This window comes from Centroberyx gerrardi, chromosome 12, assembly GCF_048128805.1.
Source record: "Centroberyx gerrardi isolate f3 chromosome 12, fCenGer3.hap1.cur.20231027, whole genome shotgun sequence".
Classification (NCBI taxonomy): Eukaryota; Metazoa; Chordata; class Actinopteri; order Beryciformes; family Berycidae; genus Centroberyx; species Centroberyx gerrardi.
The window spans coordinates 5,775,222-5,803,071 of record NC_136008.1 but is presented as its reverse complement, the minus strand read 5'-3'; the positions used below and the strand labels follow the sequence as shown (position 1 = coordinate 5,803,071).

Here is a 27,850-nt window from a genome sequence, read left to right as displayed (position 1 = left end):
AAATACACCCCCACGTCGGCATATTGGCTGTCGTCCAGGCTGCCATTAACAGTTACTGTGTTGCGTATACCATAGCCTCCACTCTGTAAGAGTATTGAATTTAAATAGACGGCGGTGATTGCGCCCCTAGGTGCACATTCATACTTTCTACAGGTTTTCTATTGGCACTTTTATTCGTTCTTTCTATGGCGTTGACTCTGCAGAGCTCCCACTTACATTGTGCTCATTCCTCTAAATGCTTCACATTGTGCCAGTGGCTCCCAATTTATGTAATGAAGGTTTAATAGCCAATTTAAACATCCAATGTCATTAACAACCCGCGTTACCCCCATCCCGAATTTGCCTTTTTGATACCAGAGGTGCGAATGTTTGATAGATGGAATGTGTGATTTGCACCTGCTGTTTAATGCACGTCCTTTTTTGTCTTTAGCAAGCATCCATTTTTCACATTTTAACCACAATGTTAGTTTTGTATTTCAATCTTTTTTTTTATTTAATGAAGTGTAGGAAATTGTCTTCTTTATCTCTTCCATGTTTTCCTTCTCCACTTGCTCTAATATACTCTTTTCTTGAAGTAAAAAAACAAACAGAAATAAATGCCTTTCCACCTTTTATCTCATTATGTAGCACTTCTCCACTATATATGATGATTCTACTGCCTACAGATATTTTGTTTGTTATTTTTGTATATTGTCAGGACGCTGCGGCTGAGGCCCTCACACCCCTTGCTGTTGGCTTCTTGTAATGTTGGTGATCTAGGAATTTCAACTTAAGCTATTCTACTGTTGGACTTGCAAGTCATCGAGGATAAGATCTTCATCTAAACGCCTGAAATGGAAATGTAGGACTGGGAAAACAGCAGAATTGGAGCACAGTTATGTTTGATTTATTTATTTATTTATTTTTTTAAAGGAGCAGTGCAGAAATTGATTTTCTGTATCTCTGTCATCTTGTGTGTCTTCTGCAAATGTTATTTATTGCGACAATATTTTCTTATGTTTGATCTGATGGAGGCCGTCCAATTATGTCATTTACCGTCCGCCATCCTTTGTTTTAGAACTGCTAGCACAGAATTAAAACAAAGGTGTTGTTTCTGTTATCTTCCCATAACAACTGTGACTTGCTGAAGATTATTTTTGACAGCTGCTCTAACATGAAAATGTAGATGGACGTTATTCAGTTGTTTACCACATTCGGCTCATGCATGAACATGGACTAGATTCCAACAACAATATCAGAGAGGTATATTCACTCTAACAATCACACTGCAGAAAACAACACCATTCAAAAATATGTTCGCTTTTTCCATTATGCCTTCTAATGCATACTGGCATATTCTTCTTATTTGCATTGACATTTACGTGTTTGCAGTGATTACCAGAGATTGATCGAAATAGACACAAAGCATGATTGAGACGGAAATACACTATCAACATAAACAACTAAATTAGAGGGGAAGAACATTAATAAAATTGATTTCTGGCTTCATGTGGGGTCCACGATATTTACATAAATACAATTGGCTTGAGAATTTCCTTTCAATGTAAGCAGCTATGCATATAATATGAGTATTGAAAGCCTATAGATGCTTTCCTAAATGCTCTCATAATGACCTCGGGGAAGGCCTGTTCATTGGAGCAATCTCAATCTTGCAGCAGGGATACGTTAGCTTTAATAATACCTGTCAACAGTTCAGTTTTGAAGTGTCTCTTTTCTATAGTGCATAACTCCATTTTCGTCCAAATAATCTGACATCTCCCAGGACCCAACGCCCTGTCTCTGTGTCCTTTTTTTTTTTTCCCCCCTCGTCCAATCAGGTGATCGATCACCCGGTGGGAAGATAGGGGGTGTCACTGTGGTAGTTGTAATCTGGACACACCTTCTGCACCAGCTTGTAGTCAGTGCTGTAGAAGGTGATGAAGATGCAGATGACTTTGAAGGGCTTGGAGCACAGCCAGGACACATGGCTCTGGGTTTGCTCTTGGGGGCAACTCTGGGAGGGGTCATGGGCACACAGTGAGTTCCTGGTGCCCTTTTCCACTTTCTCGTACTCCACTCTGCAGTTGAACAGCTTGGTGTCTTTGGGCTCCAGAGCCGTCTGCTGCTGCTGCTGCTGGTGCTGCTGGTGGACCTGGAACTCCACAGCCTTGGTCGGCGGGACGAGCCCCACGGACACGTTGCCCTGACCGGTGGCGTTGTGGCGGAAGTAGACACTAAACGTTCCATTGCCGTGATCCACAATCTTGCCGGTGATCAGAAGGTTAAGTTTCACTGTCTTGATGTTGGAGTGGAAGTCGCCCCAGCCGAACATCTTCTTGAACTTGCCCGTCTTGACGATGGGCCTCCTTTTGGACCTGGATCGAGGATCGTGGGGGTTTGAAGCGTTGTAAAGCCAGTTCCACCGTTCCTGGTTGGAGTAAGGGTCTGCCTCGTCGTAGTTAAGATCCAGGGAGGTGAAGTTTTCTTTGCCATACAGGGTCTGGGAGAGCAGACGACTGATGGAGAGGGCCTTGCTGCTTTCAGTCCAGTAGGTCTTCACTTTCGACTTTGGGCTCTCTCTCAGGTGCGAATTTCCAGAACCAGGTGACTGGGCACTAGTAACCTGCAAACCGAACAAAGTCACCGTTACTTCCAGTTTTTAAAGAAAACACCAACACCACTAACAGCATAAAACACACAAAAGGTCTCCAATATACTTCTACACACCCAACACCTAGAGTGGACAGTGTTCCTGCTGTAACCAACTCTTACTGTTCCTGAAATGTCTTGTGCGGGGTGTCCTAATCAAGATTAAGGGTATTCCTGCCATACATCGAGATGAATGAAGCGCTTCTTCGGTGCAGACGTGATGCAACACCAGACTATTACCTGCTGAATGTGCCCTGAATGGATGATTGATGGTTCATTCTCTCTCTCTCCTCTAACAATCACACAGATGAGAGAGCTAAGATTCCCCGTTCACCCCATGGAGGCCGGTGACAGTGATGGCCTAACCCCGGCTGAGGAACGTGACAGCAGATCTATCTGGGCGAAGCGTTTACATTTTGTACCTTTACCCCCCCGATCAATACTCTGAAAATAAGGTCTTCTCTCATTGAGAAAGTTCATTGAATGACATTGTGGTACTGTCGGCCAGGGTGTGTGGCTCACTCCGAATAAATTGTCACGGTAGTTGTGAGCTTTCTATGCGTGTTCAATTTGTAAACTTGAATGTACAGTGGAGGAGTTTGAAAAGATCGCCTCCGGTTGTTTTGAAGAACGCTGTGTGATGAATGACCTTGGATCTATGTGAGTGTGCCTTTAGTGGCATCGTGAAAAGAAGACTTCTTTGGCTTAGTAGCTGATATGTCCTTCGCTGAGGACAATCTCTCTGAATACAGGAGCATGACCTAAGCTTCTTCATATGTGATTTGATATGTGAAGTCAAATAACACCTTTCAAACCTGGAAAGAGAGAGACACACAATTCAGCTGCTCCACAAACCAATGCAAACACTTGGCTTAATACACGATACTTAATGCAGCACTTTCAAAGCAGAATGTTTGGAGTGACTTGTATTCAAGAGAAATACCACTGAGTTTCAGCACTCAAGTAGGATTCATGTGTGATGGGGCAGTTGGACTGTATTAATGAACATCTCCTTTTGTCTTCCATTGCTAGAAACAGGCACAGAAGTCTATCCTCCTGCCTAACCTGTGATGTTGTATTGAAAAAAGATGACTGTGAGGATAAGTGCAGCTTTCTGCTTAAGATTTACTGGCTCTACTATAACATAAAGCTCCTTAGGATGTAAAAGTTCAGTGAAATAGTGTCTATGAGGCTGCAAAGTTAGTGTCTTATACATTGTCAGCGAAGCAGTTCCAAACTGTATTGCTTTGGCATTATAGATCAGTCTTTGTTCTCTGGTTTCAAGAGTTCATGTTCAAATACCAATCAGACTATCCTAATCCATAGGAATTACATTGTTTGTAGTAGAGTTTAGTTCCAAAATGAGATATCTACCATTTGAGAAAGTGATAACACAAATTATGGCACCTTTCCTAGGATAGCAGGTAATTTAAGTCGCTGGTTAACAAAATGATAACATAGCATACAGTAACTAAGCTCTTCATATGTACACCTCAGATTGCTATATAAGTACACTGTATATTGCCAGGTTCAAAATCATTTTAAGGAGAAATTGAACGAAAAATGTTGAACTTCTGGTTATTTTTTTCCAAATGGACGTATAGGATTTTGTAAAATCAATATGTGAAATCCTTAACCGAACATTCCTCTTCAAGACTCAAAAATTCAATTCAGTTTTATGTGTTTGCAACAGCTGAATGAATCTTCTCTAAATTCCCTGGGTATCAAGAACATGTGAATGGTTCAGTTTCAGAAATGCGCGACACGTAATTCAAACATTGTAAGCCCCATTTATTTTTCATGCCTTTTTCTATTCTGAATCGTTAAGAGTGTGGTCTCTAATGATCAAATGAAATATAATTTTCGTAGTGCAGTAATTACTGAATGCTGCTCAGTAACTGGGTTTCAATCTCAGTGGATTCCAGTGACTATATCAAGGGATATTACAAAACTGCTTTGAGCTTCGGGTTTCCATTTAATTTCAAATGATTGTCAAGCTCACAACTTGCATGTATACACCATTATACGATGTAGATATGTATTGAGTATATGAATATTTCCCACAACACTACATATACATTTTGGGGAAAAAACATTACTTCCTTAGCAGTTAGTAAAAGCCAACCAATTTTGTCAACCAAGGAATTAAGTTGCTGACTATCCTTTAAAAAGCAACATAATTTGTTATAACTTTGGGCTATGAGTCATTTCGTAAGCGCTGTCACTTTTTTTTCCAAATGGTGGAATTTCATTTTTGGACGGGAACTCTTCACTATTTTCTCCAAGGTTATCACATGCAAAAATTACACAGCACATCTGAAATGCGTGCCCAGTCATCCTCAGACCTAATTCCTTGTTGTGGGAACTCGCTCTCTTGTCACCAGCGTTATGTATGGTCCCCAAACTGTGACATGCAATTAGCTTTCATCTAAAGCACCTGACAGTCTCTGGATTAGAGCACTCCGCGGCACATTCACAGAGACCCCACTTCACGGATTAGAGCCCAACCTGTAATCCAGCCCCAGGAGATTAGGCAGATCAGAGGCAGTCCTGACTAAAGCAACGTTTATATCCAGAACACCCCCACTGACTGCACCAACACTCAGAGGGCCAAGATTTACCTCTTGCCGGGTTCAAAAACATGCAAACAAGGCACACAGAGGGTGTGTGTGTGTGTTGTAGATGTGTGTGTGTGTGTGCGTGAAAGAGACTGCAGAGAGAAATATGGGAAATTGGTGTTAGATAATAGGCAGGGAAAATCATGGTAGCGCACAGGCCAACAGTTGGGCTTTGACCAAGAATGTTAGACAGGGATCAGTTAGGGTTAAACCGATATATCGCTTCACTGATATTGGACTTTTAATAAAAATGGGACACTGGCCAGTCAATGTCGTCCACCGCAAACATGATGGATGTTTATCCCTAACCACAGCTACATAATAACAGTCTGTAAAACCTGCAATTAAATTTTATTTTCATTTAATTTTTTCCATTTAATTGTTCAATAATGTTGTTTTTATTCTAAATGAATTCTTCATTTCAAGGCAGTAATGCAACCCATTGAATAGGTGAGGTGGTCACCGTGCCTTAAGGAGCTGCTAAACCAAAATTAATTTTATTACTCTGGGTTTCAATGGAGAGCATTAGCGTCCCATGATGGTCTAAATGCTGTTTCAGTGGATTTCCCACCTTGCAAAGAATATAATTCTGGGGGAACACTGAAAAGTTGAAATTTTGGGGGCATAAAAATCAAGTCAAATTTGAAGATATTAAATATCGGACCAAAATATTGGTTATCAGCAGCCTCAGCACAGAAATACCTGGTTTCCTATCAGCCTTCAAAAACCCATATTAGTCAAACCCTAGTATAAGTGTATATAGTTGTGTCAAGAATCAGTGATATTTAATGTGCAAAATATTTTATAATTAGTGTTTTTCATTAGAACATATTCAAACGTATTACTCAATCAAGCGTGGAGGCTTTCAATTTCATGCTTCAGAGTTTTTTCAACTTTTGGACCAGCCAGCTGTTATGCAGCAGTCTCCCACCCCCAGCCCTATTTAGCTGTCTGTTAATATTATTCCCCAAGTCCCACGTATAAGCCAGAATTCCTGGACAAGATAACATAGACCGCATCGCCATGCAGAAGTCCTTTAGGAAACAACTCTCAGATTGCCAGATGCAGCGTATAGGCTGTTGGACAAACCTAAATGTTATCTACTCTTGGCGAGGCTGTGATAAGGCGCAGGCGTCCCCTCTTTGAAACAGGAAGATAAACAACCCCCCGGCTTCCCTCGGGAGCCCGGAGAATATTCTATGGGTTGGACCCCCCGAAAACAGCCGACAAATTCCACCTTTAATAGAAGCACCTGAGCAGCCAGACGACTTGGCGGTGGGCTATACACAAAACCTTTGCGAGAAGAATGAAAGTGTGTGTCGGTTTTCATTTACCTGAATGCTGCGGCCGCTGTGACTGGTGTGTGGGGAGGATTTGTGAGTCCGACAGTTCTGGTTTAACAGGCATTACAGAGTTAGAATGGAGAGGGACCAGGCTGATAGGAGATTCGGGGCTGCCACTTTACAATCTGGATTGGGTCGCGTGTTGCGAGTTCGGCAACAACGTTCAGAAATTGCATCCTTAATGGAATTATCGCCCTTTAATATTGGTGTTTGCATGAATACTACATTGCGTTTGAAAAGGAGGTTTACACATTCAATCGATATAACATTTTTGGTATTAAACCGATGCTGTTATCCAGAGAGAGGCTTAGAATGAGTGAGAAAATAGGGGTTCAGCATTTTGTTCAAGGACACATCAGCTGTTGCGGGGATCAAACCTGTGACCTTTTGGATATGAGACAATCACTCTAACCAATAAGCCGCCCTGCCACCCAGTTTACACTGATCTAATTTATGACTGTCAGCCGCCATAGCCACGTATGAATGACAAGTACCTCTAAAATAAGACTCAACCTCTGTGGGTGAATCAAGGTACATTCAGTAACAGAGAGACAAAACATAAGACTTTATGAAATATCATCTTTGATATAGGCCGTCTTTTCTGTCTCTACAAAAAAAAGGTTTCTTGAGGCAGAAGCCTAATTTTATTCACAGAGCATCCTTAGTCTTTTGATGCTGTCTTTTAGAGTATTTTGAGGCCGGGCAGCTGGGATTTGATTGTAGTCATAAGTCATTTACAGTGAATTTAACTTGTCTCGCCTTGTGATGCCCCCCCTCCTAGTTGAGTTGATGGATCGACTAAGGGCACTCAACGCCCTATAAGAGTTAGGTCTATATTCTCCCAGTGATATCAAAGTGTTACCTGGGGGGTCAGAGATGATGACAAATCACAAAGTGTGTCAAGACATCACAGGCAGCTGTGGAGTGGAGTTGAGCCCTATTACTGCAGCACCGCTTTGAGAGACCGGGGCACAATTATCACCATGACTTCTGAGGAGGATAAATACTGTACGCGGACAGACTGAGGGCTATTAGAGCGGGGCAGTTTAAAAAAAAAACAAAAAAAAAAACCCTAGCCACTAGTTTTCCAACTTACCCAGAGGAAAAATGCATAATCATATTATTTCACACACGACTTGGTTCAAAGGCGGCCAAAATAAGTTTGTGAGGTTCCCATGGGTCTGTCAATCTGTCGAAGGAGCTGGAGGCGAAAGCTTAGGATGCGCCGAGTACGAAACAATTATGATCATCCCATTAAAGCATAGCGAAGCAATTTGGCAGCCCGGCCTGGAAAAACACTCACATCAAGCGATGCTATGAGATCTGCTGGTAGTACCACGATACTATTGTAAATATGTGAAAGTCATATAGTTAATGATTAATGCTTTTTTTTTATATTATAACAATAGGAGAATCAGTGTTGGTTAATGTTATTGCTTCTGAATTCGTCAAATCCCAGTGTTCCTTCAAAACCAGGAAGGCTCCATAAGTAAAAGGCGGGGTGAAATGATTAGTGCGCTTAGTCAGCTGTGAAATTGAGTTTATGGTTTTCAAGACGGTGAATTCAATTCGATAATGGGTATTAAGTTGTAGAGAATAATTAATAGTAATTGACTTCTTTCCATCACTATGCAAATTAAACACTGATAACACTACAGGAGCTATTTAAGGCCAGTCAAGTTTGTGGGGATTAAGTTTATGGAATTTTTTTGTTCGCGAGAGGAGTGGTCCTGTTCTCCTTTGATTGCTTTGTTGACAGATTTATCTGTGGGTGAGGGGTTACTGTCTCTCAGAGGATTAAAGGAATTGGGTTGTCACAAACTGTCAAGGCACTGAGTTAGGAGCATTCCGGTATGTTTGTCATAATAGGCTCAGGCTGTTCTGTCAAATAGAATCTTATTGAACTGCATCAGTAAATGGAAGAAAGGAGGGTAAATGGAAGGCAGAAATGAATGGATAGTGCTGGAGAAGGATTTTTCCGATGGGACTGTATTCGGGCGGATTTGCCAAGCTCCAGATTTGGATTTGAAACCTTGTGCTCACGCTAAACTTGGTTAATTAATGCCCACGCTGATGAATCGATGGATCCGTTGCAGTCGCAGCAACAGTGCTTTGAATATCCCTTTAACTTAGGCAGAGCAACTCAAGTGAACAAAAGACAAGAGCATGAACATGGCGCTGAAAAAAAGTGAAATTATGCTTGACATTTGCTAAACCTTCAGAGCTTGTTATCAGGCTGCAAGTGACATGATCTTGCAATGATAGATCTGAGATAATACAGTGCTTTATCTTGCACTGTGAGGTCCTGTTGTCCTTGTACTATGTGGAACTCTGCAAGTACTCATATGTCTCTGTACCAATGTCACCGAGACAGATTCCTGTACATTCACTGTACTTGGTGATTAAGTGGTTTGAATTCTGACAGTGATTGAATATAACAGAAATTGTAGGTCAAAAGAGACGTAAAATCACGTGAGAAAAAAGGCTTGGCTTCATGCATTAAGGCATCATCAAAATGACATATTCAACTTACCAGGGAGATGAATGACAGCAGCAGGGCGGCCGTCCACAGACATGTGGTCTTCATGCTTCTCTGTGGAGCGTCTCCCTTCATGTCAACTTGTCCTTAATCGGCCGTCTTCTCAATCCTCTCAGTCTCTGATCAGCCACAAAAAAAAAAAAATCTCCTTTGTTGAAGAAGATTGTAACTGGAGCGATTATCAGCCGCCGAACTTGGTGAGAAATAAAAGACTGTGCAACGCGATCCTGAGGCAAGACAGCAAAGACGAATCTTTACGAGCTCTTTCAGGATGGACAGCTCTCTCTGCTGTAGAGGCTGAAGTGTCTGCTCTGCCTTTTTTGGGACGCAGGGTTTTGAGGCGCTGTGGTGTGAATGGAGGTGTTTGTACATCTGACTGTCAGTGTGGCGGGATGTTTTATATAGCGCGCTCTGAGGTTCAGAGAGAGAGAGAGAGAGAGAGAGAGAGAGAGTGGGGAGGGAGGGGGGGAGAGAGAGAGAGAGAGAAAGAGAGGAAATGAGAGTGAGGGGAGGGATAGACGAGGAATTAGGGAGTGAGAGAGAAAGGGGAGAAGTGAGAGAGAGAGGGAGAGGATGAGAAGGGGTTTTTAATTGGGAGGGAGATCCTCACTGTACACACTTTTGAGATGCAACTTTTCTTTACCATTGTCAGGGGCTGACATCTAGTGGCAGTCAGCCGCAGTGTTTTTGTTTTGTTTGTTTTCTGGTCGGTTGGTTTTTATGCATCACACACTGTAAACACCAACAGATAAATGAAGCTGCCATGTTGATGTCCTGGAGAGGAACTAGCACACGACACACGCTGGCATCGACAGCAACGTGGTATGTTTAGAACCATTTCCTCATTTATTTTTAGTAATTCTTCCCATACATATAAACAACCTGTACAAAATGGCTGAGCCTTCTTCTGCTTCTTCTTCTTTTTTTTTTTTTTTTTTTTTTTACAACATACAACTTGCATCATGAGGACAACAATCAGCAATATCATACACCCACTTTGCAATATTCAAACTAAACATTTTTTGTGCAATACAAAATAAATGTACACGTACTTTGATATCTTGGTTTGTTTTTTTTTCAAAAAATAAAAAAATTGCTGTTATTTACAAATCCAACAACAAAAAAGTAAACATTCTCCACACCAGTTTGCTCATTGTGTCGACCTCTGCAGAAGCGTGTTCTCTCATTATTAACATATTGTAAAATTTTTGTTTATGTACCTTAATTTATACAGACTATGTTATACTATATTTTACCTCATGTAGTATGACTGAAAAATGTAAGAGCACCTATGATATGGTTTATTATATGAAAAGGTTTGAAAAACTGATTTTTGAAATGAATTATACTCCCGTGATGCTTGCTAAGTGACTTCAAAATAAAATAATCACAGTCCTCTTCATGTCTACACCTATGGAGGGCCCCGTTCAAGTATTGTTATAATGGTATTACAGGACTGTCAATATTTGAGTATTGTCAGTAAGGCAGAAGTTACATTTGCATGACATTAGATAATGGTTTGAATTCAACAGTCTCTTTTTTTAATCATTGTAGGGTTTTTTTTAGTTTTTCCACAATGTTACGTCGAAATTCATGAATCCACAATTAAAATTTGATTTGATTTATCACAGTTAAAAAGAACTTTCTGTAAAGCAGGTGATAAAAAGCAAAACAGGTCACCTGGTGATACCATAGTTAAGTTTTTTGATTGCATCTGGGCAGAAATAGAAAGATAACACCAGACGAAATCTACAAACCACAAAAGGTACTGGACTACAACCAAAATTAGTTGTGAGAAATAAAATCTATACATATATTTACTACTGATCCACGCCTGTTTTGTAGAATGTGACACATGTGTATATCGATTCCTGTTGCCATTGTTTTCCTTAGAGTGGCTTCCCGTTCCCATGTTGACCTTTGCTGTCCGTCTGCATTATGGTTCGGTCTGTAGAAGAGGCAGTGTTTTATGGCAATAGAAGGTAGAAGTCATATGTGCATATCATGCTGCACTAATATAGTGCAATGTAGTGCCTGAAACAAAGCAAGGGGGGGAGGCAGGCAGTAGTTCCATGAACGAGTGATTGTAGGCTACTCCTCCATCAGCATCGTACAGATCAGTTTATCCCTCAACACAGGCCTGTGTGCCTCCCTTTTGTTCAAGACAGTAAAAGAGATTTGAGTCGAAACCCAGTCGAGGATTGAGAAAAGGAATCCAAGCCTTTTTATGGAGATTTTCCTCTCCCTCCTCCTCTTCCCTGCGGTGACTTTTGGCAACGTACGAACCGTCAGAGCATCCTAAGCCTCCAGCTACTCAGCATTTTTAGGGACAAGCAGAAAAGCGCGGGGGGAAGAGTTGGAGCTTGTGCTGCGCCATGTTCAAAGACGGCAGAAGTTGGGTCTGTCTTCCGCACCCAGCCTTCCCGTGTTTGAAACCGGTCTTTTCTTTGTAGAAAGAGAGAGGGAAAGGGAGGGGGTGGGGGCGGGACAAAAAAAGGCATTTCCTTGTAGACGGTGGAGGTCGCAAAGGCTCTTGCAAAAGAAAATATCAAAAACGAAGAGAGAAAAAAGGGAAATGAATGGAGCACTACTTTGAAATGGTTAAACCCCACAAGTGTCTTTGCGAAGAGGATTTCCCGTAATTTCACCACCCTGTGACGCGTCTGTTCTCGCTGCAAACATCCTTGTCCCTCACGGTAACGGCATAATGAAGTGGGGTCTCTATGACAGGTGAAGTGCTCGGTGAAGCTCTCCCCGGGGCCCTACATGTCGGTGTCCCCGTCGTAGGCTAGAGTCAGAGGTTTTAGTCGGTTGTTTTGTTGCCTCTGTCTCTGAGGTCTCTTTGGCTTTTTGCTGTGTGAGAGGGTTAAAGCAGAGTCAGAACAGCACTTTAAATAACACTCCAAAAACTATTCTAACTATGAACTATTGTACTAGTGATATGTTTCAAGTGAACATGGTTGCAATGATGAAAAAGAATATCATACTCTACACTAGAAAGGATTTTGGGAGTTTAAGAGAACAACAAGAAGCCACCAATTTAAAGGGGTAAATGTAACTATTTCCTTTGAAAATCTTAAAAACACTGTTTTGTACAGAAATTGGGTCTAAGAAAAGTCACGGAGGGACATTTTGAAAGCTGAGATATTTCAATTCTAAAATTCAAAACAGCAGATGACCAAAACATGGCCTTTCTAGAGCTAAAAACTATTCCACACTAGTCATAAATTTGCATGATTTGTTTCACATGCAGACTGTTGTTTACGTGAAGTGGCCAGGTCTCGGCCTTGTGAGAAAATTGTTGGGACACCTCTTTTAAATCATACACTATAATACTATTATGAACTATTATGAAACTACACATATAGACTATTGTCTTCATGGAAAGGGACAAAATTTGGTAGGTCTCGATCATACAGACAGATCGATTATAGTTAGAACTGGTCTTTAAATTATACTGTAAATTATATTCTCTATTGGTCAGATCATTGGTTGATATATTTCACACCAACACTGTCTTTATGAAAAGGGAATATAGGTGGCTAGGTCTAGACTTACTGTATCTAAATGATCTGTAAGCATTACAGGTATTAGTAGGTTAATTTCCGTGCAATATCTGTGCACATGCCATAATAAGACTGCATGTTTTCCACCTTTATACTTCATATGTGAAGTTTCAGTGTTGCCTCAAATACAGGATTACTGATTCATATTTCAAAATGTTAGTATAGTTTAAGAAAAATACCATGAGTGTACAAAATATTATGAAAACCCACCTAGTATTTACTTGCACTGGAGAATGAAGTGGGAAAGATAGTAAAAGTTACTGAGAAAGCCCACCTAACACTGAGTTGCGCTCAGTTTCGTATAATCAAATCTCAATTATCTAAATGCTACATCAACATCTCCACCTAGTTGTCGGTGTATAGGAGTCTAATTAATTTTCCCAAACTTCCTCCCAAAGCCGGAGAACAGAGATTCAACCTTGCGATGGCATCGCGTCTGGATTATAGAGGTGCTTCAAAGAGAATAAACTGGGAAAGATGGTGAAGACAACTAGAAGAGCACCCAGGGGAGTTTCTGGGGATAGTCTTTCAAATGAAGAACTGAAGACATCACTACAGAGTAAAGCTAATTCGGGAAGGAAACATATTGCCACAAAATCAGTCTCACAAGTCTTGAGTCTTAGTTCTCTGGCTTTGGGAAAATTGTTCATGTTCACAAATATTGAGTGGACTATCATAGACTATAGGGATAGCATGTACAAATCCTAAAAATGACTGGTGTTCCCTTTATTCCCTGGTCAGTGTATGGCAAGGAAAGATCAGATGGACTGAATATTTTGTACGCTCAGTGTATATTCAAGTATTCAAAGGTGAATGGCAAGAAATAATGTCAATGTGTGTAATAAGTCACAAGGATCATATGAGCTCTTGATAAGATAATAACAAGGAGTGAAATGGAGGGGGAAGGAAGGGGAAGTGTTGCCCTACTTCCTCTCCTGGCCACCAGAGGGCAGTGTGACTTCATGCCAGTGAGACGCTGTCAGTGAGACTTCAGTATCTGAAGACTTAATGTGGTTTCAGGTAGACAGAAGGAATCCCTGAGGTAATATTTAAACGTCTTCTTATTTTACCATGAATGGCTTGTTATGAAAACTAGTTTTGCTCTCCTCCACTGTATTGAGATTGGCTGCTGTTGGGAGGTCTATACTTTCTACTATGGTTTTAATAACTTTATATTATATTTATATGAACCCGTAGAAAAGCGTTTTAACTACACAATAAAACAACTACATTTACGCACTTATTGGGGTGTAACAACACAATGTAATGTACAAATAATTGTGTTTGCAAGCTTTGGATTCACATTATGTTATTACACCCTTCTATAAATACACAGTGTTGTGTTCTGATAGTGCTTTTCCATAGTTTAATGGTCAGGATGATACACTGGAATAAAACTACTGTAAAGTAAAATGTTACCATGGGATACGGTTAGGCCTTTAAACTCGACAGGGATGAAATGAACATTGCACACACTATCTATGAGGTCTGGAAGCTCTAATAAAAATCCCTGGGTGGTTTGACCTCACCTGCACCAGCAACTTCACTCAGCTAGTCAGGCGGGACATGTGACACTGTCGGAGGGGTCAGAGAGGTCAAGGACTGCAGCTAATATGGGGGGGGGGGAAGAGGCCCTCCACTTCCTCATTAGTCGCTGCCGCTTTGAGCCAACTCTTGGCAATCGGGACAGGTGTAAGTCAACTCGTGTGCATTTTGGCCCATCCAGACCGCCGTCCCATTGGCGTCAGACTCTTGGGCCTTAAGAGAGCGACGCACCATGGCACAGTAGCTGCTGCTCTCGCAAGAGGATGGCATGAAGGAAGCAAAAAAAGAAAACACAAACAAAAAAACGATGACGGGAGGTTGGCGGGACGAAAGAGATGGAATGGTTAAACTCAAACTGGGTGGGGAAAAAAATGGGGAGGATTTTTTTCATGAATGACGGAGAGGAAGGTGATAAATAGGGGACAGTAAACTCACCAAGCTAGGTATATCATAGACACTATGAATATGAGGAGCACAAAGGCTCCGGCTGCTACACCGTACACCCACATCTTCAGCTTCCCATCTGTGGAGGAGGAGGCTCGTCAGTTTGGCTGTCTGTTTGCACCTCATTATGGCACTAACATTAAAGTCTGCAACAATTCATTCTGTGAAAGCTTGCGAAAATTCCCCACACATTACTGCAATCGCTACCTCTAAAAGCATGCTCGAGATCTCATTGGAGTATAATAGGCAGAAGTGTGCCGATATGCAAAACGATACCATTTGGAAGATTAACGACACAAGGATTACATGACGGGCGTGACTCTGGGAGTGCCTGCTCCTGACAAATGTTGTGCGTTGGAAGGATTCATGACAGACAGTCTCAATCTGCTCAGCGCTCTCGCACCCTAAAATGTTTCTCAAGTGTTTCTTTTGCTGTCATGCACCGCCGATCAGAATGCACTGTGCAGATGCAGTTCTGAAATGTTAATACACCAGCAGTTCAGATTAGGGAGCACGGTTACATACATGCATCTGAGCAGACACAGCATTTGTGAAACCATGTTCAACACATCATCGCCTTTAATGTGTCAGTTTAATTTCATGCACTTGCGAGTACAAAAATGTTAAACCTGACGTTAATTAGACCCATTAAACCCTAACTACACTAAAAAAGATATTTCCCCGACACACACTGTCCTGGTAAAGTACATATCAGTGTTGTCGTGTGAAATCCTCCTAACTCTAATTTTGTTCATTTTCACGTTTTAACTTCACTTGAAGGATTACATGGTTCTCTATGGGTTGAGAAAATTCTACGAGCATTGGGCTTATAAAACCCTTAAAAAAACCTGCTGGATAAACTCAAATTACATGGCAGGCGAGCTAAAAACAAGGCTGTTTTTCTTAGTTCCAGTGAAAAGTTTACAATTTGGAGACAAGTTTTTCACCTGACAGTGACAAATACTGCTTCTACTTTATACAATTCCCTTTTCCATATATTGCTTGGCATCTAATCAATCTGTTAGGGTCCACTGTATGTAGCATAGATAGGATGTCTCTGTTGTTGGATTTTTAATATTTCTTGTGGACCTTGGGAAGAATAGCTGTCACCTTGGTAATAACTAACTGGGACCTGAACAAACCAGAAACAATGAGGCATGCGGTCTGACCTGGTCCGTAGGGCTGCAGGTACCAGGTTCGCCCGGTGCGTCCGGGCTGGACGGTGCTAGGCAGGGTGGGGTTAATGGCACGACTGGTCTTCACATCCGCCTTCTTGTCCCCCGCTGTGGGGATCTCCAGGACCGGGATGGGGGCACACTGGTCCAGCTGCCCAGTGGGGGAGAGCACCTCCGTGTAGCCCTCCTCGCACATGCACACAGCGGCCTGCAGGGGGCAGCGCAGAATTATATTTGGGCTGAGCAGCGGGTATAGTAAATAGCGGTCGTGTTGGACAATGACAGCATGGCTGAAGTGAATTAATAATGCTTTGGGGGGGGGGGAGGTTTGGGTGGCAGGGTGGTCGTCAGAGAGCGTCCCGTAACTGGTGGGTCACAGGTTCAATCCCTGCAGTGGCAAGTGTGTGTCATCAACAGCCAGGTGTCCTTGTACGAGACACTGAATTTGAACCCCCACCTTCTCACTCATTCTCAGTCAATCCAGATAAGAGCATCAGCTAAGTGCCCAAAATGCAAAAAATGATTTCAGACCACGTTTGTGATTTGTTGCCCTCAGCCCCCATATATTTTGTACTTTAACCTGTTTCCCATTCAACTGAATAACTAGATGGCATGACTGTTTCAGTCCATTCCAGTGTGGGAAATTACAACCAGCCACCTGTGAAATGCTGTAAATTTTGGCTGTGGTTGGAAAGTCTGTCAAACAAATCAGCCACTGCAGCAGGTAAACAACAATCACCGGTTGAGAATGGTTTGAGGTTTCGCAGCCTCTGGTCTCTAGTGGACAAAAAGTTAGTTTCCTGACTCTGATGCACCACTGTTAAGTGACGATACTGTAACTATATTCATGGAAAAACAAGTTTTTACATCTTCATGCTGTCATAATTTTATTCCCTGCTGCATCTAAATCCAATGTGGGCAGCAGCGTGGCGCGGTAAGCACAGAGACTGCCATTCATCCAGAGGACCCGTGCTTTCATGCTATGTCTTTTTATTGTTTTTATTCAGTTTATTGTGTTGTTTTTATTGTGCGTTTTTATTGTTCACCCTTGTCTGCAAACCAAATTTCCCCTACAAGAAAATCAAGTTTTATTTCTTCAGTTGAAATTTATTATACGGAGAACGAAGAGGAGCTCACCTCACTGCAGAAAGACTTTGGCATGAGGCAGGGAGGGTCGCAGGAGCTGTTGTCTACTGGAGGATTCATGGGGGAGCAGCCTCCTGCGGGTCAGAACACATTACATTCAAATAAAGCACCTACAGGAACTGAGGCTTTTAAAGGAATACACCTTTAGGCAATTGGCCTGTTGGTCAACTTACTCACGAAGAGATGAGAACATAGACACCAAAATCTCTACGCTAACATTTTAGCATACACTGTGTTGTGTGATAGCAGGCGACTTGCATTATCCAAAGGAAGAAGACTGACCTTTTAGGTAATAAAAAAGGCATTAGCGCTTTTTATTATATGGCCTTTAGATTCATAAATTTTAGAAATGAAATATCATTAACTCAGTATAGCTGTTGTAGCCAGGTTTATTTTTAGAACTATTTCAGGTGAGCAACCATGTTTTTATTTGCTGATCAGAGATTTTTAGTTGCACACAGTCTCCCATCATCCACCACCTTCCCTTCCTATGCAAACAAGGAAAACAGTCCCTAGTGTTTCAAAACTGTATTTTTCTTTCATATTTTGTGTAAATTTGATCAATGTCCTATGCAAAAAGACTTGGCCACATAACATTTAGGATGACTTGCTATTTAGCTTTTAAGTTTTCTCACTGTTTCTGACTCGATGCTAGCGGCCTACCATCACTCAACATAGTGTATGCGATGTTACCGGGGACATATCCATGATTTTGGTGTCTTTGTTCTCATCACTTAATGGACAAGTTGACCAACATAACAGATTCTCATATTTCTTTTATCATCCAAGTATTATTCATACACTTATGACGAAAGTGTTTTCCACTGTTGGACTATCACCCGTACTGGTCATAAGACTGAGTCGGTAAGCCTGATGGGTGAGTTCCTTAATCCTCACCTGTGACGTTGAGTCCATCTGAGCGCTGGCACCAGACGACGAGGCGGGTGGAGTTTGGTCGAACGCTGCTCATCCATTTGTACTCGTAGCACTCGCCCCCTGGGAGCAAACGAACAGACAATCAGGCAGCGTGCCACGCAACAGCTACAAGTGCCATACAATGTGCACACCGTCTGCAATGAGGTCCATTTATCATGTGAGCGAGGGATTAATAAAGCAGCTGCTAAGTTATGCACATACTGTAGGCGGCTGCCGTATAATATCAGTATCAATGCCCCAGCACAGAAGGGTCCAGTTCAATGTTTTAATCTTCAATAAGAGCTTTTGCTTAATGACTTTCTATCAATGCTATTATGACTTTATCAATATCTCCATCAGTGCAGCAAATGACCATATTTCCCGACGGAGTCCTGTGTAACCAATCTTCAGTCCGAGCCATTCAGCTAGCGTAAATGAACAATTTAACCTTGAACAAAAGAAAGATCTATTCTCCATAGAGCTGGGTACAGTATCACTGCTTCAATCGATGGCTCTCTCTGTCTCCGGCGTCACGGGCCGATTTGTCTTTGGCTGGGACCGCTGCACCTCTCTCTGTTCTTCACTTTTCTCATTTCTCTCACTACGCTGCAGCCTGGCTCTTTTTGCATTGTGTTACGTTCTCATTCAATTGCTCATTTCGGTCTTCTTCACTTCCCACCGTCTCCTACAAGCAGATTGGGGTTTTAGTTATACAAACATTTCTCGGAGGCAGAGGGGCTCTGGAGGCAGAGATGAGCTGAGTTAATGGGCTGAGCCAAAGTATCAGAGTTTTTCTGGCTGAGTTGCTATTAACTGAAAAAATGCCATATAGCCATACTAAGTTATCTAGGTTAGCTAGTTAGCCAGGAAGACCTTCCAAGTTCAAAATAGCCTACAGCTATCTAGGTAAGCTAGTTAGCTAGCCTGCTTCCAACATCATGAATGCTGACCCGAATGAAGAAAGAAGGCATTGCCATTTATGTTTTTGAGTTCCTTCTTTGCCATTCAGTTTTGCCAGTTATCTAACTTGCACTCTGAAAAACTGTGGTTCTTTAGCTCCGCCGATTACTTCTGCCCCCAGAGCAGCTCTGCCTCCGAGAAATGCTTGTATAACTAAAATGCCAATCTGCCTCTTACAATGCCAAACCCAGTCTTGTTTTTCTCAAGCGTTCCTCACATCAACTCCCTCCCTCCCTCCCTCCGTCCCCAGCCTCCCTTTCTCCCTCGCCGCCCTCCCCCCTTCCTTGCCTCCACTCCCTCTCCTCCGCCTCTACTCCTCTTGGCTGGGCCACACCTCCCCCAAGCGCCTTGAGTGGTGCTGTGAAACCAGGTCAGGCCAGCGAAGACTGCTGTGTACAGTCGCCAGGGAGGGAGGAGAAGGAGAGTGGGGGGGTGAGGAGAAGGAGAGTGAGGGGGTGAGGGGTGGGGGGCTGCTATACAGACTGAGCCTATGGCTATGTGATGAGCTTCGGTGGTGGTGATTCACAACCGACGCTGCAGCTCCTCAGTCTAACGGGTGATTAATGCGCCTGGGGAGCCGCGCAGATCACAACAGTAAATGAGCGTGGGGGTTTCCACTGTATCAAGATCTGACTCAAGAAATCCCTTTTGGGGGAGCGCCAATTGACCTGGTGGCGTTACTAAAAAACAAAATGACGGTTGTTGTTACCAGTTTAGTTTCTCGCAATCAAGTTTGGGGCTGGGCGACACGGTGACTCAGTGTTTAGCGCTGTCACCAGCAAGAAAGACGTGGAGTTGATTGCTGCCCGGCCCTTTCTGTGTAGAGTTTGCATGTTTTCCCTCTGTGGGTTTGTTCTCGGTGTTCCCGTTTCCTCCCACAGTCCAAAGACATGCAAATTAAGGTGGACAATTGCTGATAGGTATGAGCGTGAGTGTGAGTGATTGTCTGTCTTTCTGCGTTAGCCCTGTGATGGGCTGACGACCTGTCTAGGGTGTTTCCCTTCCACCCAGTGCATGCTGGGATAGGCTGCAGCCCCCCGTGACCCTGAATAGGAATAAGTGGGTTGAAGAAAATTAATGAAGGAAAGTTTGGGGCTGCCAGCTTGCGGGGACCAATGTGCAAGCCGTTCGCTTGTCAAAGCCAGTTTGCCTCTGTTAGTTTGTCAAACTCGTAGCCGGCAGAACGTTGAAGCTGTCACGCTGCAGCAGCGGTCTCACCGGTGCAGGGCCGGGACTCCCAGGCCTGGTCGGGACAGAGCTGCAGGTTTTCGGGCTCCTGAGCCATGACGGCTCGCGAGCGAACCTGTACCGAGCCGAAGTCCACGCCGGCCCCCTTGACGCAGACGCTCACACACGGGCTCCAGTCTGACCACTCCATCAAGTAGCATTCACCTGTAGGGCAGAAGAGACAGAATACATTACTGTGGAGCTTATTCAGTTACCATTCATGATATTCAAATACTATTTAATATATACCATCTTTGTGGATGCTTGAGTACATCTCTTTATTCTGGCATCAACCAAAAGTCCCATCTCGAGCTTGTTCAAAAATGCAGCAGCTGGGATTTTCACCGGTCCCATCACTCTGGCGTCTCTTCGCTGGTTACCTGTTGGGTCTGGATTTTGTTTTTACTGATTCCTTTTAAAGCACGGTTAGGTCTGGCCCCAAGCTATATCACAGACCTTTTAATCTCCTATGAGCCGGTGTGCAGCCTCAGATCCTCAGGCAGCGCCCTTCTGGCTGTTCAAGTGTCTGGGTTTAAGACTAAAGGTGACCGGGCTGCTGCCATCAGCGCCCCTCGGAAAGACCTGAGGAGCTCCGGCTAGCAGAACCAGTCTCATCTTTTAAATCACATCTTAAAGCACATTCTTCTTCACTTGTGTGATGCTATCTATTTATCCTATTTTCACTGTTATATTGTTTTTACCCTCTATCTTTTTATCTTGTGGTTTCTTCTTGTTTTTGCTTGTTTCGATTTATTTCATTTTCAGTGTGTTTGCTTTTATTTGATCGTTAAAGAACTTTGTACACTCCATCTTTGTAAACTGTGCTATACAAAATAATTTTTTATGACAGTTTTATCTTGGGTGGCCCCAGTGGGAATCACACCTCTCTAACCCTGCCAGAGTTAGAGCTATGCACAACTAATTGAGTTACAGACCAGGACCAGCTTAATCCGGGGGTGTTAAGGTACGTTGCAGTGGTGCATACAATATGTGCATTTACATATCATAGAACATATATGATAGTAGAGATGCTCTGAAGCGTTTGAGTGGGAAGAAGTGTTCAGTTTGAGGTGTGGGGCGGACTGGTCATGGGTTTCAGTTCGGTCACAGCGGAGAACTGCAGCTTAACAAACAGCAAGGGAAATAGGACATGGGTCAAGGGTGGTACTGCATGAAGGTGTGTGTGTGTGTGTGTGTGTGGACATGAGCATGTGTGCATGCACCCTGCCAAAACTCCCAAGCTGTCCCCGACCCCCCCCCCCCCCTGAAAAACAGCCCTTTCATTTTCCCCCAAACCACACTTTACCTCACCTCCCAACACGGAAAATAGTGTGTGCTTTAAATCGCTGTTGAATACCCAGACTGTTCCACCGGTTTGGCAAAACGGGGCGGACTGACTTGTTATCTAGGGCAGCGTTTCTCAGTGTTTTCCATCTCAGGGACCAGAAAACATCTGATGAGTTTTCTTCCAAAATGAGACACCCACCATTTGAAAAACATGCCACCTACTAAAATGATTGTAGATTGAAAGCAAATTATGGTGATTTTAAAATGATAGTAGGTAACATAAGTCCTCGGTTGAAAAAGGATGCCAATTTTACAGACTGGATCTGTATTTTAGAGATGAATGATGAACAATCAATGATGAACCAAAATAGACATATAGCGCTTTGGAAATGAATTCTCCATTTGTGTTTTTGTCTTGGGAGCAGCAAGCGATGATATTTCCCCCTTCAGGGACCGCTGGCTTTAAAAATAACACAGATTTATATTTAAGCTGCACTAGGCAAGATTTTGTGAAAATACGCTCCTCTTATCAACCTAAATCACAAAGTGGGGCTGCAATAGAGAAAAGTCTCCCATCCACTCTAATTGAAAATAGATTTGCCCAGTTTGCCCAAATTAAATTTGGATGTCTGGTATTGACATGTGGACGCCCACAGGAAATAATGAATGTAAACTTATGCACAAAATATACAACTTTCTCCTAAACAGCATCAGATCTTTTTCCTCTCTCGACTCTTTGGTATCCTTTGGTTTAAAGTGATCACAGACGGACTGGTAAACATGAGCACACTATGCAGTTTACTGACGCCACGTTGCTCGATTTCTGGTTACTGAAGTTCAAACAAATTTCAAACAGTTACCTCTCGCTGCCATTTGGAGCTGCCAACATGCAAAGTCGCCTAGTGCAGCTTTAAAACTATATGTGCCGCTCTTTTCTTTGTCTCTTCAGCCACGGTGGCTATCGCTGCTCATACTAACTACCCAGTTCTTCTTCTATTTATTAAAAAAAAACGCTGTTGCTGCTGCCGGAAACATAAAAACACATCACTTTCTCTACACTACAGTATTTCTCCCAGGAAAGACCTACCTGAGACAGGGTGTTTAGAACAGCAAATGTAAAAGCTTTTATGAACTGGGTGTTGGATCACTATTGTATTATATCAGCGGCGATAGAGAGTAGCAAAATGAAAATTTATTTCTCTGAAAATGTCATGGATTATTACTTTAAAGCCAGGGAGCGGGCCGGGGAGAGGGAGAGAGCTCACTGGCTTCAGACTCGCAGACTGCTGATGTTTTTGAAGCTGGTTTTGGCGATGCGATGTGATGTGATGTGATGTGATGTGATGTGATGACGATCAAGGAGGAAGGAAGGAGGGAGACGGTGCCTGGCAGTCAACTGAAGGGAAAGTTTGATATGCTCTTAATTTTGAGATTCTTTTTATGTCGACAAGGTGGAAGTCATGTTGGACTCCAACCGCAAGACGGTTCGGTTACCTTGCTGAGCGAGACGGCAGTAAAGCATCCAAGGACTTACAGTAATTGAATGAAACTGTGTGTGTGTGTGTGTGTGTAATCTTTTCTCCGGTTTTGCCTTGCATGGTTGTATATCATGTAAACCACAGCAGATGTCCAGCCTGGCATTGTGCTGGGACCTAATCTCATTGGAAAAAAAAAAAAACGTCACCCTGTGAAGGTCGATTACGGCACTAACACTGCCAGGTTTGGGGGTTTGTTTCCCACTGGGGCTACCCATGCTGAAAATGTTTGCACACATGGCACTCTAACATGCTTTGGGTAAAAGCGTCCACCAAATGGCACATGTGATCATCTTGTTTTTGTTTTGCACTTCATCTGGGTCTCTTAAAATCATTATACATGCCTTGGCAGAGGTGATGAAAAGCTCAAATATCACACAAAGCTTTATAAACCATGTACAAAACACACAACTAAACACAAAGTCACAAAGTGTAAAGATCGGGGATGCAGCTTTCTTCAATCGTGCCCTCAAACTGTGGAACGATACCAGCAGATATCAAACAGGCGAGTTCAGTGAGCTCCTTCACACACCAGCTCAAAACCTTTTCTTTTTAACTTAGCTTTACATTAACATCGCCTTTTACCCTTTACAGTGTTTTTTATTCTTCTTTTTTATTGTTTGCTTGTCATTTTATGAGTTCATTTTAGAACTGCTGTTGTCATTTAGCATAGAGGGTCATTCCTATGCTGGACTATTTTTGATTTAGAAATTTTAATGTAATAAGTAAATTTAATGTAATGTAATGGTTTTAAACCGTTTACTGTTTTTAGACTGTTTTAATCTATTTTATGTGAAGCACTTTGAGTTGTATTCGATGTATGAATAGTGCTATATCAATAAACTTATTATTAAAGTACAGTGAGTATGCCAAGTTTTCACACAAGCTAAACCTGTACTGTTTTAATGCTGAAAAATCCTTATTTAACCTCTCCTCTTCATCCACTTCTCCCCTTCATGCATGAAGTGAATAAATGGATGAAATCTACATATTATTGTCATTTACAGTACAGCAGATTCTGTTCTCCAGTGCAGTTGTATCTTAGCCTGTCATCTTGATTGTCATCTTGTCTTTTTTTTACAAGCCCTCTGGGGTTCTTTATCTCACCTGCACAGATAATTGACTGCATCTCTTCTTTCTACGTCATATTTTATCGGTGTGTGTGTGGGTTCTTTTTTTTATCACTCTTCTATGTTTTATCACAGTGCAGATAAAATACATTCAATTTTAGGGGCGCGCACAGCTTTCACTCGGATTCACCTGTCAGTCTATTTAATTGAAAGAGCAGGTGGCCCTAATAGATAGTAAAAAATAGAAGTAACCAAACATAACTGTATGTATAGTACAATGCAACAGCTGTCATGATTTAGTCCAGTTCAAGTAAGGTCTTATACAACTTGCACAACCAGTCATATTTAATAAATACGATCCGACAAAGTGCTTTTGGTCGGATATAATAACAAAATTGACCCTTTTTTTTGTTATAAATCAAGCAGCACAGAGCTACTTTGTGCTGCAGCAGCAGAATAAAAAGCAGAAAATGCTTTTATTAACTTATTAGCCAAAAGTTGTGTATCTTAAATACTATTTGCAGCGGTTGTCTCTTCAACACCAAGGGGGCAACTTGTAAAAATACACAAAATGTGTGACAGCTTAAAGTTAAAGAAAATAGTGAAAATAGAAACAATACAATAGAATACAACAATACTAATTATTCACATAGAATGCCAAACAATCATACAACAATAAATCCACTTTTACCACCAAGTGTTGACATGACTTCCATGCTCCATGCCACTTTGTTGGGTCGTTCATGCGGCGCGCTCCACTCATAATTACAGTATTTCAGACGGCACTTGAAGGCAGCATGAAGGCAGCATCGTTACCTGGGCAGGGGAGGGTGCAGGCCTCTTTCAGTGTGATCTGCTTGTCTCCGTTGACCGCCATCTCCAGGCTGCCGCACAGCTCCTCGTCCACCAGGCTGTCGGAGCCGTCGCCGGAGCCGTCGGACACGGAGCAGGACAGGTTCCTGTAGCGCACGCCGTGCCCGCACACCACGCCCTGACGCACACAGGGACACCACAGAAGAAGAAAGGAGGGTGATGAGTTACCACAGTCAGGGTGGGGAATTACAAGTAGCACCAGCCGCTTGCCAGGAGTTTCCTGATAATTATATATGGTTGATCAATGATGATTATGTTTTATAATTGTGTCATCAATGTGTATTGCGTTTCACTGAGTGCATATGTACAAAATATAATCTTCTGTTGGTTATTAACTGATTGACAATACATTTTTTGAGCTTGAAATAGAGGTAGATGTTTAGTATCATAGCTTGTTGATTCAGTTTACAGTTTAAGTTAACACTTTGAGTTGATAGTTTTTAGTTTCGTTTTTGAATTTTATTAAGATCAAAGGAAGAATCATTCCCACAGACTGAATTATATTCCCAGCAAGCTTTATTTGTGCGATGCTGGGTCCCCATCAGGCATCAGCAGGTCATATTTTTATCACAATCACCCATTAGCAGGTTACTCAGTGATGACCGGTCTTCCTGGGGTCTGTGTGATGAGACTGGCTCCAAAATGAAATATCAACCATTTGAAAAATGGAGGAATCTACTCTGACAAAATGACTGATAGCAGGTAGTTTAAAGCTAGGCATCTAAATAGTAGGTAATCAAAGTGTTTCACTGATAAATGTATACTAATTTTACAGACTGGGTAATTCCAAAATAACATATGGATATTTTAGATTTATTGAATGATGATTTTTTTTTTTTAAATAGATTTATAGCATTTTGTAATAGAACTTTTCATATTTATCGAGAAATCTCAAAAATTCACAGTATGTTTGACCAGTGAAAAGCTTAGCTGGTGCCATTTACTTCACATGTTGTGTATCCTTAAATTACAGGTGCTGCGTGTAGCATTTTGTGTTTCTCAACATTAAGACCACATTTCCCATGAACCCCGTTGCTTCCTGTCCTAACGAGGATGTTGTGAGTTGCTCTGCTCCAGCTAGCTAGCTTAGTAGCTCTGCTGTGAAAACGTGACTTTTATGTTTTTGTCCATTCCAGGCCACCATAAGCTGTGCCAGAGCTGTTGATGTTACGGAGGTCGATAAAAGTAATAAATTACTTAATGCCCCTTTAATATGGTAATGATGTTAAATCGTTGATGTGAAATCAATATTGATACTAAAATGCTACATGTTACACCTTTAAAGTCCCCATGAAATTAACTCCCATTACTTTTACCTCCTGGAAAACAGAGTATCTTTCATGGTGACATCATGCTGCACCAGGAGGCGTAAATATACATTTCTAACCAACAAAACCACCAGATTTTTGAACAGTCCCGCCCCTCCACACCCCACCCATCAAATAAAACTGCCTTTCTCTCCCTGACTCATATTCCATTGGTTTAGACTTTTGAATGATCCCTCACTGCATTATGTCCCGCCCCCCCAGCATCCTGTTTCAAAGATGCCATTTCATTGGGTCTTTTAAACACGCGGACGACGTACCTCCACTCTGCACTCGGACCAGGAGCTGTACTGCCAGCGGTAGCAGGGTCGGACGGGACAGGGTTTCCACTGCTCCATCTGAAGAGGGCAGGGCCGGCCGTCGCCCTGCGAGGCCTGGACCACCGACCGCTGCCGCCACATCTTGCCTGCACCCAACAAACACAGGGGGTGACATCATCAGCGGGGGTTTCATGTCAGAGGTGTCATTCACGCTAGAAGAAACCACAGCTCTCCACTCTCCGTCCCGGCGTTGAAACTCGAGTCCTGTGCTTACCCGCCTGATCGAAGACAAATTGACTGTGAATTTGCTGCGCTAAGCCGCTGGAGCATTTGATTTAGTGCTGAAATAATAAAATTGCGCAGCGTGAAAAGTGGCTGTGTGCTTTTTAGACAAGCAAAAAGCGGGAATGAGACACTTGAGGTGACCATTCCGGGCAAAACCCCATTCAATCTCTAAACAGCTCATTCTGAATGTGTGTGCGTGTGTGTGTGTTGAAGGTATTAAATTAATCTCATTGTACATAACTGCACTCGACTTAACATTTTCAAAACATTCTGCCATACTCTTCTTTCTCTGTGTCATCTTGATTAGTTCTTGGTCCACTTGAGTAGAAAGGCTTTTCTGCCACAGTAATCAGCGCTCTCTCTTTAAATAAATCCAATACATCACAGCTAAGAGCTCAGAGGCTATTGATTTTAAGTACAGAGTTATCACGCCGTGTGAACTATAATACTCTACAGCCAAAAAACCCTGCGTGCACACACACACACACACACACACACGTTCTAACTTGTGAAATAGCCACCTGCTATCAACCCATTTTAAACCACCCACTCTCAACTCTCAAAACCCTTCATTTGTTGCATATAGCACTTTCATTTCCTCACCGCCTAGCCAGCAATCTGCTCACCTCACTGTGCACCTTTGCCAACCTACGGCACTTTTCAGCACATAAAACACAAATCGTCCTCCCCCCCCCCCGCCCCCCCTCCCCCCCTCCCACACGCACACCTACCTCACATCCTATTCCACCAAGAGGAACATCCCCTCCGCCACACAAACACACACACACACCCACAGAAAACACACACACACACACACAGATCAAATAAGGTCCCCTATTGCTCCTGTAGCCATTCTTAAACTTTTATCTTATTCTCTGTGATTTAGCAACTGTTGCTGCAGCGCCGCGACTTCAAAGAGCTCCCCACAGCCCCCAGGAGCAGGAGGATATAATGGGACAGAATCAATTGTCTGATCCTCCGGAACAACAACCAGGCAACAGGAGGCCAAATTTTCGCCAGTCATTTGGCAGGGATGTAACGCAATCGCTCTCACTTAAATAAACGCTTCCTCTCTCTCATTTCTATGCTGTTTTTCAGCCAAGTGCCTC

General features: G+C 42.5%; 2 protein-coding genes across 3 annotated transcripts in view; both read right to left on the bottom strand.

Annotated features, from left to right (window-relative positions):
- Nucleotides 1–1,825: 1,825 nt before the first annotated feature.
- On the bottom strand, nucleotides 1,826–9,203 carry LOC139931036 (neurexophilin-1). 2 transcript variants are annotated; one of them, XM_078287311.1, is made up of 3 exons: nucleotides 9,123–9,203; nucleotides 8,910–8,918; nucleotides 1,826–2,602 (listed from the first exon to the last, which is right to left on the bottom strand). In XM_078287311.1, exons 1-3 carry the CDS (start codon nucleotides 9,201–9,203, stop codon nucleotides 1,826–1,828), a joined length of 867 nt encoding a protein of 288 aa, XP_078143437.1. The 2 variants fall into 2 exon arrangements, with proteins under 2 accessions (XP_078143437.1, XP_071780515.2); XM_071924414.2 differs by lacking the exon at nucleotides 8,910–8,918.
- Nucleotides 9,204–14,341: 5,138 nt separating this feature from the next.
- The window catches only part of thsd7ab (thrombospondin, type I, domain containing 7Ab), a 106,822-nt gene continuing 93,313 nt past the window's right edge, over nucleotides 14,342–27,850 (bottom strand). Inside the window, exons 24-31 of the mRNA XM_078287067.1 lie at nucleotides 26,457–26,602; nucleotides 24,815–24,989; nucleotides 20,081–20,271; nucleotides 17,902–17,992; nucleotides 16,996–17,078; nucleotides 15,853–16,066; nucleotides 14,675–14,762; nucleotides 14,342–14,489 (exon numbers count right to left, since the gene is read on the bottom strand). Coding sequence (XP_078143193.1) covers nucleotides 14,342–14,489; nucleotides 14,675–14,762; nucleotides 15,853–16,066; nucleotides 16,996–17,078; nucleotides 17,902–17,992; nucleotides 20,081–20,271; nucleotides 24,815–24,989; nucleotides 26,457–26,602 — 1,136 coding nt within the window. The remainder of the gene's footprint in view (nucleotides 14,490–14,674; nucleotides 14,763–15,852; nucleotides 16,067–16,995; nucleotides 17,079–17,901; nucleotides 17,993–20,080; nucleotides 20,272–24,814; nucleotides 24,990–26,456; nucleotides 26,603–27,850) is intronic.